Source organism: Falco naumanni, chromosome 1, assembly GCF_017639655.2.
Source record: "Falco naumanni isolate bFalNau1 chromosome 1, bFalNau1.pat, whole genome shotgun sequence".
Lineage (NCBI taxonomy): Eukaryota > Metazoa > Chordata > Aves > Falconiformes > Falconidae > Falco > Falco naumanni.
Genome location: NC_054054.1, coordinates 66,435,249 through 66,444,976, shown reverse-complemented (window position 1 = coordinate 66,444,976; position 9,728 = coordinate 66,435,249). Strand labels below are relative to the sequence as shown.

Below are 9,728 nucleotides of genomic sequence, written 5' to 3'. Positions count from 1 at the left end.
TGGGAAAGGGCTGGGGAGAAGCAGCCGGCCGGTGCCCGCGGCGGGAGGAGGGAGTCCGGCGAGGAGGGGTCGCCGGCCACGCCGGGAGACCCCAGCCCTGCCGGGCCCCCTCCTCCCCCAGGGCACACGGCCCCTCCCCTCCCCCCCGCCGGGACGCGGTGGGAAGCGGGAGCAGCCGGGGACCCCCAGCGCCAGGGGCTGAGCTGCAGCTGCCGCCCCCGAGAGGGCACCGCAGGGGGTCGGTGCCGAAACCCACCGGGAAAGCCGCAGCCCGCGAGCGCGGGAGGAGGGAGAAGCCGGCCCGGGCCCCCGCAGTTTTCCTCGGTTTCCCCGTTGCCCCTGCCCGGCCCTGTCCGGGGACCCCGAGGCCGCCCGGGGCGGGCGGGACACGGCGGGGACCCCGGTTCCCGCCCGCCCGCTGCGGCTGCCCCGCGCCGGGACCGTGAGAGCAGCGGCCGGAGCCGCCCCGGGGAGACGGGACACCCGGGCCCGGCGCGGCGGCACCCTCGCCTCGGCCCCGGCCCCGAGCGCGGCCCCGGGCGGAGAGACGCTGCAGCGGCGCCCCCCGTCGGCCGCGGGGATCTTGAAGCCTCGGCGGCTGCCGCGCACCTGCCCCGCGCGGTGGCGCCCCCTGGCGGCCGCGATGCGGCACCGCAGCCCCCGGTACGGGCACAGGTGACACCATCGGGGCGCCGGGGCGCGACCCCCCGGGCCCTCCCGCCCTCGCCCCGCAGCGCCGTTGCTCTCCCTGCCGGCCGCGTGCCGCTAGTCATAAGGCTCCACCCGCCTGTCCCGTCCCAGCGAGCGGCCGGGACCGGGGCCGGGACCCCCACGGGCTCCCGCCGCGCCCTCCGGTGCTCCCCGGGGGACCGCCCCCCCGCCCCCCCGGCCGCCGGCCCTTTCAGCCTGCCCTGCGCCCTCCGTGCCGGCGGCTGCCGTTAACCATCACCGCCCGGGGAGGGGCGGAGGCTCCCAGGGCCGGCGGCGCGGTCCCGTGTGGCAGCGCTGTCCCCGCAGCCCCGAGCCCGCCCGGCACCCGTTAACGGGGCCGAAGCGGAGGGAGAAGCGCGGCCGTGAGGGGGGGCAGGCGGCGCCGGGCCCCGTTCCCGGCCCCTCACGGCCCAGGCTCGGGCACGGCGGCACCGGGGGCCGGTGGCGGGCGGGAGCGGGGCATCCCCCACCGGCACCGGCACCGGCGCCGCCTCCGCCGCACGTGATGCGGGGCGGACTCCGGCGGGCGGGGCACGGCCCGGCCCCAGCCCCGGGCACGGCGGGACCCAGCCGGTGCCGAGGCGCGGGTGGCGGCCGGCAGCGAGGGCCCGGCGCGGCCATGGGGGAGGAGGAGGTGGCGCGGCAGGAGCTGGGCAGCCTCCGCGGCATCCCGCTGTACCAGTGCTTCGTGCAGGGCTGGCCGCAGGTGGAGGCGTTCCGGGCCCGGCCGGATGACCTGCTGGTCGCCACCTACCCCAAATCGGGTGAGTGGCCCTGGGGAAGGGGCGGGGGGCACGGGGCGGACGGCGGGGGACGCCGGCCCTAGCGACACTGCCCCTGCGCCGCAGGCACCACGTGGCTGAGCGAGATCCTGGACTTGATCTACCACGACGGCGATGTGGAGAAGTGCCGGCGGGATGCCATCTTCAACCGGGTGCCCTTCCTGGAGATGAAGGCCCCCAAGATGCCGAGCGGTGAGCCCCCCGCCCAGCCGCGCCCCGGGCTGGGTGAGGAGGAGGCTGGGGTGGGGGTGCTGGGGCTCACGCTGCTAAGCCCCCCGTCCCGCAGGGGTTGAGCTGCTGGAGAAAACCCCCTCCCCGCGGCTGGTGAAGACCCATCTCCCGGTCCATCTCCTCCCAGCCTCCTTCCAGGACAATGGCTGCAAGGTAATGCCACGGGTGCCCCCTGCCTCTGTCCCCATCTGGGTGGCAGGGAGGGGGTGCCACTCTGCACCCCCCAACCACATCGCCGGCTGTCCATAGGTCATCTACATGGCCCGCAACCCCAAGGATGTCGTCATCTCCTACTACTACTTCTATCAGATGGCCAAGATGCACCCTGATCCCGGCACTCTGGGCGAGTTCCTGGAGACCTTCCTGGCTGGCAAAGGTGGGGCCTGAGCCCCAGGGTGCCCACCGGTAGGCAGTGTCCCCCACCACCCCGCTTTTCAGCTAACCTTTAAACCACATCCCACAGTGGCCTACGGGTCCTGGTACGAGCACGTCCAGGGCTGGTGGGAGAAGAAGCAGGAGAAGCAGCTCCTCTACCTCTTCTATGAGGACATGAAGAAGGTGAGGGTGGGATGGAGAGGAGGGTGCCCTGGTTTCCTCCCTCCTCGATTTTTTGGCAGCTTCCTCATGTCAGCCACTCCGCAGGATCCGTGGCAGGAGGTGCAGAAGATCCTGCGGTTCCTGGGCAAGGAGATGGAGGAGGAGGTGGTGGCGAGGATCCTCCACCACACTTCTTTCCAGGAGATGAAGAAGAACCCTGCTGCCAACTACGAGACCATCCCCAGAGCCCTGATGGACCACAGCCTCTCCCCCTTCCTTCGGAAAGGTGGGGTTTGGTCAGCCGTGGAGGGGTGTTCCTGGGCTGTATTGCAGCCCCCATATGCGGTTGCAAATATTTTGGGGGTGTCAGGATTTGCCCCACTCACTTTTCCACCCTCAGGAATCTCCGGGGACTGGAAGAACCACTTCACTGTGGCCCAGAACGAGCGCTTTGACCAGCACTACCGGGAGCACATGGTGGGCTCTGACCTCCGCTTCCAGATGGAGGTGTGAGGGCTCACCCCCCTTTTTGGGGAGGGTGGGCTCTACTTCTCCCCTCTTCCACAGCGGGGAGGGTGGGTCCAGACCAAGCATCCTTGCACTAATTTGCTTTTCCCTCTGCAATAAATTGGCATAACCGGAGGATGGAGCCTTTACTTGCGGGAGAGTGGGAAAGCTGACTCCTAGGAGAGCCTCGGGCACCCCCACGCTCTGCGGGCGGGAGCATGGGCGCATGCGGTCGGTTTTTAAGCAGCGTGATCGGGCATCACCAGGGGTGGGCATCCTCCCAAAACCCACCGCTGGCTCCCGATGCCTTGGGCTGCCCCAGCCCCATCCTACCAAGGTGCCTGGAGGGATCAAAGATCAGTGAAGAGTGGAAAAACCCCAGAGAGCCAGCAAACCTGCTGCTCCCGCGGGCAGCTCCCGTGTGCGCAGGAGCTCTCACGCCTCCGGCTTGTGGCAAGTTTCTTGACAGAGCGGGCGGTGGTGGGGCTCGCCCCAGGGCACCTGGCCCAGCTGGGGCTTGTCAGCCTGTGAGCAAAGGTGAAGGGAAACACCACCCCACTGGCCTATTGCCCTGGCTGCTGCGCCGTCCTACTTGCCAGGTGGGGAACCCACCCTGCAACATCCAACCCTTGGGGATGGATGGCTGGAGCAAACCTGTCCCCATCCTATTGGGGCCAAGGGTTTGCTTTGGAACCCCAAAAACCCCAGTTCTGCCCCGTTTCCAGCCTGTTCTTGAGTTCCCAAGATTGCAGCTTTTTCAAGGCAATCTCATGCTATTGCTTCATCCCCAAAAAGTTGCAACCCCGATCTCATTCCTAAAGAGCATCCATGCATTTATTTAAATGCTGATGGAGATCTCTGCTTCCCCAGCTCCTGGCTTTGCCTGTGGAGGTTGCACATACAGTTTTGCTAGCATATGGACAGACAGGCAGGCAGGGAAGGCATGTCGCTGCCTGCAAAACACCCCAATGCCTGACACTGCCTGTCCCATCTCACTGAGAACTTGGCCCTGGCAACACATCAGGGACATTTTTCTAAAGGTTGCAAACCAATGAGTTGCTCCCCCTCCCTGGCTGCCATCTCTTCTGTCCTCCCCACTCCCTCCTGGCTTGCGTTCCTCTGTGGGAAGCAGGTAAGGAGGGGCACGTCACCACCAGCAGCACCTTTAAACCCTTTTCCCAGAAACACGATATCAGCTGCACTCTGCTTTGCAACCCTGTAAACTTTGGACCTGTATTTGAGTGCCTTGCAGGGTGTGTGTGTGACCAAGCCCGACCCACATCCCACTAGTGAGCCCTGCATGGGTGCGAGGAGCGGGGAATGTCTACGGGGGTGACCCCCGCACTGGGACAGGTCAGATCCCCCAGGGTGTGAATCGGGATTTCCTCCCTGCATTTGCCTCCGCGGGCAGATTGGGAAGCTGTGATTCCTCCCTTGCCACCTGTGTGTGGTGGTGCTGAGCATGGCACAGCTCATCACAGGCACTGGGGGCTGTCCCCAGGGGGACTGCGTCCCCATCCCAGCTCGCTCCTTCCCTGCACCCCTCCCCCTGCAGTGCCAGGACCAGGTAGATCCATCATCCCTAATGATGTCCCCTGGCCTCCTGCTGCCACAGACACCTCTCCACACCTCCACTCAGGGAAGGGAAAATAACGAAATGCCTGCCCCAAGGCTGCGGGCAATGTTTTGCCTCCTCCCTGCCAGAGGGCTGGACAAAGAGGCAGGTAAATGGTAGACCCCGGCCGCGGTCAGGGTGCTTGGCCCATTTTGGGGTGCCCAGGCCTCGCAAGCAGAGAGCCTGTGGGGGTGGGAGGGTGGGGTGGGGGGTCAGAGGAGCTCAGTGTCCCTGCAAGCCTCTGGGAGATGGAGGTGAGCCACGAAGCCTCTCTCCACAAAACACACCGGGGGGTCTCACAGCCGGCATCTCCAGCATTTCCATCCTGGCCAGTGTGTAGAAAGGTTTCCCTGGGAGAGTCCTGGGACAGCCCAGCTCCCCATTCCTTTCTCCTTCAAACCCTCACGTAGCCTCCCCCAAGCTGGCCTTCACCATGATGCCACGCAACAGAGAGCTGGGGGAAAAAGGCTGGGGGAGGGGGGCAGAAAGCAGCCTGACCCCCCCCCAGCCAGCAAAACCTCTGCCAGCTTTTACACCCCCGGAGCGGCGCTGCCAGCGTGGTACAGGCAGCTGCCCACTGCCTGTGCTGGCCTGTGGCCCCAGCGCCAGCCGTGCCCCTCCATGCTCCCGGCACCGCCAGCTGGCCTCCAAAATCCCCACAGGAGGCAGATGCCACTGTCCGGGGATGCCCGCATGTTTCCTTCCTGTGGCCGGGATGGATGGGCACAACAGGGATTTTGGGGACCCCAGGGGATGAAGTGGCCCTGTGATGCTCCTTGCTGCCAGCCTTGCTGTCCCCACACAGGGAGACATGGGCTGGGAGCTGTGCTGGTGGGGCCACAGATCACCGCCACGGCCCTACCTGGAGGTCAGTAGCCGCTGGCTTCTCTCCAGCACTTGCTCCTCCCTCCTGGCAGCTGCAGCGGTGACAAAGATTGCTGTCCCAGCCAGCCCTGCCTCTTCCCTTTTCCTCGCCATAAAAACACCGTGAGGCCCCGTGTCTCCTCATCCTCCACCTTCACCCTCCCAGTGCCACCCTCCTGTCGTCACCCTCCCGGCGTCACCGTCCCGGTGCAGAGCGGCACGGTGTCAGGTGAGCCAGGTGCCTCGGCGCACCCTGTGGGTGCCCTGCCCACGCTCGGCCCTTTGGAGCTGCACGCCACGGGGTGCGGGGTGGTGGGTTTGGGGTACTAAACCTTCCCCTGGGCTGGGGGCTGCTGACATAACCCCAGGGACCCGGTTTCCTGCTCCCCTAGGGTGCTGAGCCGGGGGGGAGGTGCCTGCCTGGGTGATGCCAGCACCTCACTGGCACCACCAGCCCTGGCTGGGGCATGAGGTGGGCTCCTGCCCCTGCAGACGGGACCCCTGTCCCCGTCGTGGGTGTGTAGCGGAAGGGCTACGGTGACCTTTGGTCCCTGAGATAGTGGCGTCACCGCCGCGCCCCAAGCAGGCGGCACCGGGTGCCTGTGCTGCCCTGGTTGGCGGCTGCCCTGGCAGGGTGAGGGGTCCCCCCTCGCTGGCCAGCCCTGCCACATGTCCCCATCCCCAGCAGGATGGCTGATCCCAACACCTGCCTGCGGCAGCCCTGGCTCATGGTGCATGGCATCCCCATGGTCAATGCCTTTGCCCACAACTGGGAACGAGTTGACAACTTCCAGAGCCGCCCTGAGGACATCGTGGTGGTCACCTTCCCCAAATCCGGTGAGCAACCCCAAGCCCAGCAGACGTGGCAGTGCCAGGTGGGTGAGGGTACTGTACGGCTGGGGACTGCTGTGGGGGGGTGCAGCATGTCAGGACAGAGCTGTGTGGGATTTCCCTTCTCCCCCACAGCGCCTGGTTGAGGCCCAGGGGGTTGTCGGTGCTGAGCACCCCAGCGCTGCTCTGGCCACCCTCTAGTGGGTTGTTTTCCCCAGGTACCACGTGGGTCAGTGAGATCGTGGACATGATCCTGCAAGGCGGTGACCCTGAGAAGTGCAAGCGGGACATTATCACCAAAAGGGTGCCCATGCTGGAGTTCTCTGGCCCTGGGGACATGCCAGCAGGTAGCGGGTGTGGGGGCTTGGCCACAGGCACCCCAGCAGGGGCTGAGCCCAGGGGGACTCTGCCAAGGGCTCGCTGGGGATGTGCTTTGCGGTACACCAGGGACGGACCTGCTGGCCACCATGCCCTCACCCCGTGTTGTGAAGACCCACCTGCCTGCACACATCCTGCCTAAATCCTTCTGGGAAAACGGCTGCAAGGTAACCCCCAACCCTGGTCTTTGCCCTGGGGGCACTGCAGCCTCCCTGTTCCCGTGGGGCAGGATCCCTCACTGCTCCCTCCAGCACCCTAAGTGGTGTTGTGAGCCCTAGGGGCTGGAGCATCCTCCCGTTGGGGGGCCTGGGGCTGCCCCTTGTACCCCATGGCCCCTCTGCAGATGGTCTACGTGGGGCGCAATGCCAAGGATGTGGCTGTATCCTTCTACCATTTTGACCTGATGAACAAGTACCAGAAGCATCCTGGGACGTGGGCCGAGTACCTGGAGGAGTTCATGGCTGGCAGAGGTGGGACAGAGCACCCATGGGTGCGTGTGGGGGACCCTGTGTGGTGCTGTCACCCAGTGACACTCCCTAACTTATTATCCCCATGCAGTGGCATATGGCTCCTGGTACGACCACGTAAAGGACTACTGGGAGCGGAGGAAGAATCACCCCATCCTCTACCTCTTTTATGAAGACTTGAAGGAGGTGAGGTACTGGGGAGGATGGTGCTGCGGGGTCTGGGGGGGTGGCAGGAGGGGTAAGCATCAGTCTGCATCCCACAGGACCTCCGTCGGGAGATTGTCAAAGTGGCCCAGTTCCTGGGGCGGGAGCTGCCAGAGGCGGCGCTGGATGCCATCACCCAACACACCTCCTTTGAGGTCATGCGGGACAACCCCACCACCAACTACAGCATGGTGCCCTCCCACCTCATGGACCACAGCATCTCTCCCTTCATGCGCAAAGGTGAGCGGCCTGGGGGGCTCCCGGTGCATCGTCCCCCCCCTGGCCTCCGCTGAGCCCCATCTTGTCCTGTCCCAGGCACCACTGGAGACTGGAAGAACCACTTCACTGTGGCCCAGAGTGAGCGTTTCGACCAGGACTACGCACAGAAGATGTCGGGCACCAGCCTGCGCTTCCGCACCCAGATTTGAGATGGTGCCGTTGCATGCCCCCCCAGCCCACCCCCCCAGCCATGCCCTCTCGCAGCAGCTCCAGCACTGCCCCAGCCTGCCTGCGTCTCACCAGCCTCCCTGTGCCAGAGGGACTTTTGCAAAAAATAAAAGAGTTTTATTTCTGCATCTTCCTCCCAGATTTGCACCCATATGAAAGCTGCTGCATTGCTACAAAGTGCTGCGGAGCCTCACCCCACCTCGCATCACCCCAGTCCCACGTTGCCTGCTCAGGACATGTGTAAGCTATGCCTGTGTGGCTTTTTTTGTCCTCCAAAAAAAGCCAGTATGCAGTACAGAGAGGTTTCCAGCACAGAACAAAAGTTGTTAGCAGCTCCCACATGTGCATCTCTACCATGGCCACGGCTCACACAGGGTCCCACATCCACCACCTCCTACCTCAGAAACCTTCCTGCTGATGTCACGTGTTGGAGCAGGGGGGAGCAGAACAGGGCAGAGCAGGGTGATGGCCATGTCCCCATCACTACTGGGGCCATGTGGAACAGATGAGGTGAGTGCGATGGGGACAAAACCAGCCTCAGTTTGGTCGGGAGATGGATGCAGCCTGGGGAGCTTGGGACCAATCCTTCCACCTAGGAGCAATGAAACTGGAGGCAAAAGGAGGATTTTGCCAATTGCTTTTGTGCTGTTCTGCTCCCAGGGACTTGCAAGCCGCTGTGCTGTGCCAGTCTCCCCACAGCCGCGTCACTCACCAGGTATGGCAGGTCCCCCGGGGATGGGAGGAGAGGGTCCCCTCGGTGTGGTCGGAAAAACTACAGCTGAAGGGCACACTGCAGTGCGCCATGCAACTAGGGCGCTGGAACAGCATTGCTAAAAGCCGGTGCTTTTAAAATATCTGGGTTTATGCCAAGTTCATTTAAGAAAAGGAAACTGCAAGCTGGATGGTTGTTGGGTCGCAGTTCCTCAGGTGCTGTCCTCTCCTGCCCACGTTCATCATCCTCTCTTCTTGCTTTTGGTACACAGGCATGATGAACTTGCCTGCAATCTAGAGGAAATACTCCTTGCTTGTAGGCACAGAGCATCTCTGAAGATGCAATTTCTTTCTCAGGAGTGGGTGAAATATGCCAAAAAAAAATTACCCGGGACCTGGGGGACAGGTGCAGTGACAGGGCTGCAGTCAGGCACAACCCAGCACTGAAACAGGGGCTATCCCTTGCAGCATCAGTACAAACAGAACTGAGCCAGAGATCCCAGAAGAGGAGACAGTAAAAATAATCCAGGTAATTACAGACAGGAGTAGAGATACCTGAAGTGGCTCGTGGTGGCTTCAGCCACTTCTGTCACACAGTAAAGGTGCCGTATAGGAAAGCAGCTCCTGAGCCAGATGTGGTTCCCTGTGTGTGTTCACTCTGTAGTTTTGTCTTGTACAAATGTGCCTTTGAAACCCTGACTCTTGTGACATCTGCCTTCCCCTGGGAATTAGCTTCCCTCTCAACAACTTACTTTTTTTTTTTTTTTTTAAAATACTGTCCTTTACTTCATGCACTGGGTTACCACCAGCAATTCATCCACGTTGATCTTCCCCATCCTCTGGGACTCTATAGGCTTTCCTCGTAACAGCTTCTCCAACTGCGTATTTTGAGGCTGAAAGCGCCTTAGTGTATTCAGGCACCGGATTTCCTCTGCTGGTTTATCTCTCAGCCTCTCCAGTTGTGATGTCTTGCTACAGGAATTTCCTTTCATTAACTCCTGCTGTTTTGACTTAGCAATGTGTTTTGGCCTCCCTGCTCTTGCCAAAGACGACTGCTCCTCTGCTGTCAACAACTTGTTCCTCTGTAATTTATTCCAGGCATTTTCTTTCCTCCCTAAATCTCTTGCTTACCTCCTTGTTGCTGCTTGGATACAAAGCCAGGCCTTCCAATTGCCCCTGCTTTGCTCCTTAGATGTTTCCATTTGCGTGGAAGTGCACAGAATTTTTTGTTTTCCCGAAACATCTCTGGTCTGTTAGATGACTCTCTGATGACACCTCTTTCCTCGTCATGATTCAGCTCCTGTGAAATGAATAGGGCATCAAACATGCTTCAAGAAGTGCTTTCATTCACTACTCTCAGTGAGAACCAGGGTTTTTTTGTATTTGTACCCTTTGTCCCTGGGCTCAAAGTGCAATCCAAACAGCACCTGCCCTTGCTGCTGT

The 9,728-nt window shown here is 62.3% G+C and overlaps 2 protein-coding genes across 3 annotated transcripts; both read left to right on the top strand.

Moving 5' to 3' along the window:
• The first annotated feature begins 1,270 nt into the window (after positions 1-1,270).
• Positions 1,271-2,903, top strand: LOC121089778 (sulfotransferase 1 family member D1-like). The gene is made up of 7 exons (XM_040597291.1): positions 1,271-1,475; positions 1,560-1,685; positions 1,780-1,877; positions 1,974-2,100; positions 2,188-2,282; positions 2,367-2,547; positions 2,662-2,903. The coding sequence occupies exons 1-7, from the start codon at positions 1,331-1,333 to the stop codon at positions 2,772-2,774; spliced, it is 885 nt and encodes a 294-aa protein (XP_040453225.1). The 5' UTR covers positions 1,271-1,330; the 3' UTR covers positions 2,775-2,903.
• A 2,433-nt stretch (positions 2,904-5,336) lies between these two features.
• LOC121089761 (sulfotransferase family cytosolic 1B member 1-like) lies at positions 5,337-7,702 on the top strand. 2 transcript variants are annotated; one of them, XM_040597262.1, is made up of 8 exons: positions 5,337-5,476; positions 5,967-6,084; positions 6,297-6,425; positions 6,526-6,623; positions 6,800-6,926; positions 7,015-7,109; positions 7,187-7,367; positions 7,443-7,702. In XM_040597262.1, exons 2-8 carry the CDS (start codon positions 5,976-5,978, stop codon positions 7,553-7,555), a joined length of 852 nt encoding a protein of 283 aa, XP_040453196.1. In that variant the 5' UTR covers positions 5,337-5,476; positions 5,967-5,975; the 3' UTR covers positions 7,556-7,702. The 2 variants fall into 2 exon arrangements, with proteins under 2 accessions (XP_040453196.1, XP_040453190.1); XM_040597256.1 differs by having other exon boundaries at positions 5,338-5,476; positions 5,936-6,084.
• Positions 7,703-9,728: the final 2,026 nt, after the last annotated feature.